The following is a 579-nucleotide window of genomic DNA, read 5'->3' as shown; positions in this document are numbered from 1 at the left end:
CCCTATGTTACCGGCGTCACCACCTCCCACGGGGATTTAACCTGCGTGGTTCCCACCGCCCACGAAGTTTTTCCACCGTAAAGGCGGGGGTGTGGAGAAGCGCATCACCAAAGCGACCCTACCGACAGCCCCCCCCAACCCCATCATCCTCCCTGGGGACGAGCGGGGACCCCCGGCACCGCCCGCCCTGTGCCCACGGGCACGCCCGCACCGGGGCTCCCACGGGTCGCGGTCCCGCGGGGGCTAGGGCTGTGTGTGTGTGTGTGCAAGATCCCGCACAGGGTCCGGATCCCCCCGCACCCCCGGGGTGCGGCTGGGCCCGACTCCCGGAGCGCCCCCCCCGCTCCTCCGGCCTCCAGCCGAGCCCCGGTGTCCCCGAGGGGAGGCGGCCGAGCCCCCTTACCTTTGTGCCCGCCGAAGGCGCCGTACCAGGAGAGGGAGAGCAGGGCGCAGAGGCAGCCGAGCAGCAGGGTGAGCGCCGTGCCGCTGCGGAGCCTCATCGCCTCCTCGCCGGCGGGGGCGGCCGCATGTCCCGGGCGCGGCGCGGCCTCGGCGGCCCCGGCGAGCGGAGCGGAGCGG

The 579-nt window shown here is 74.6% G+C and overlaps 1 protein-coding gene across 1 annotated transcript in view; it reads right to left on the bottom strand.

The window, feature by feature from the left end:
* The window catches only part of MGAT4B (mannosyl (alpha-1,3-)-glycoprotein beta-1,4-N-acetylglucosaminyltransferase, isozyme B), a 52,961-nt gene extending 52,388 nt beyond the window's left edge, over positions 1–573 (bottom strand). The window contains exon 1 of the mRNA XM_014948236.1: positions 404–573. Coding sequence (XP_014803722.1) covers positions 404–500 — 97 coding nt within the window. The 5' untranslated portion in view covers positions 501–573. The remainder of the gene's footprint in view (positions 1–403) is intronic.
* Between the last annotated feature and the right edge of the window lie 6 nt (positions 574–579).

This window comes from Calidris pugnax, unplaced genomic scaffold (genome assembly GCF_001431845.1).
Source record: "Calidris pugnax isolate Ruff unplaced genomic scaffold, ASM143184v1 scaffold27, whole genome shotgun sequence".
In the NCBI taxonomy this organism is placed as follows: domain Eukaryota; kingdom Metazoa; phylum Chordata; class Aves; order Charadriiformes; family Scolopacidae; genus Calidris; species Calidris pugnax.
The sequence above is the reverse complement of the archived record's forward strand: the minus strand, read 5'-3'. Positions and strand labels throughout refer to the sequence as shown.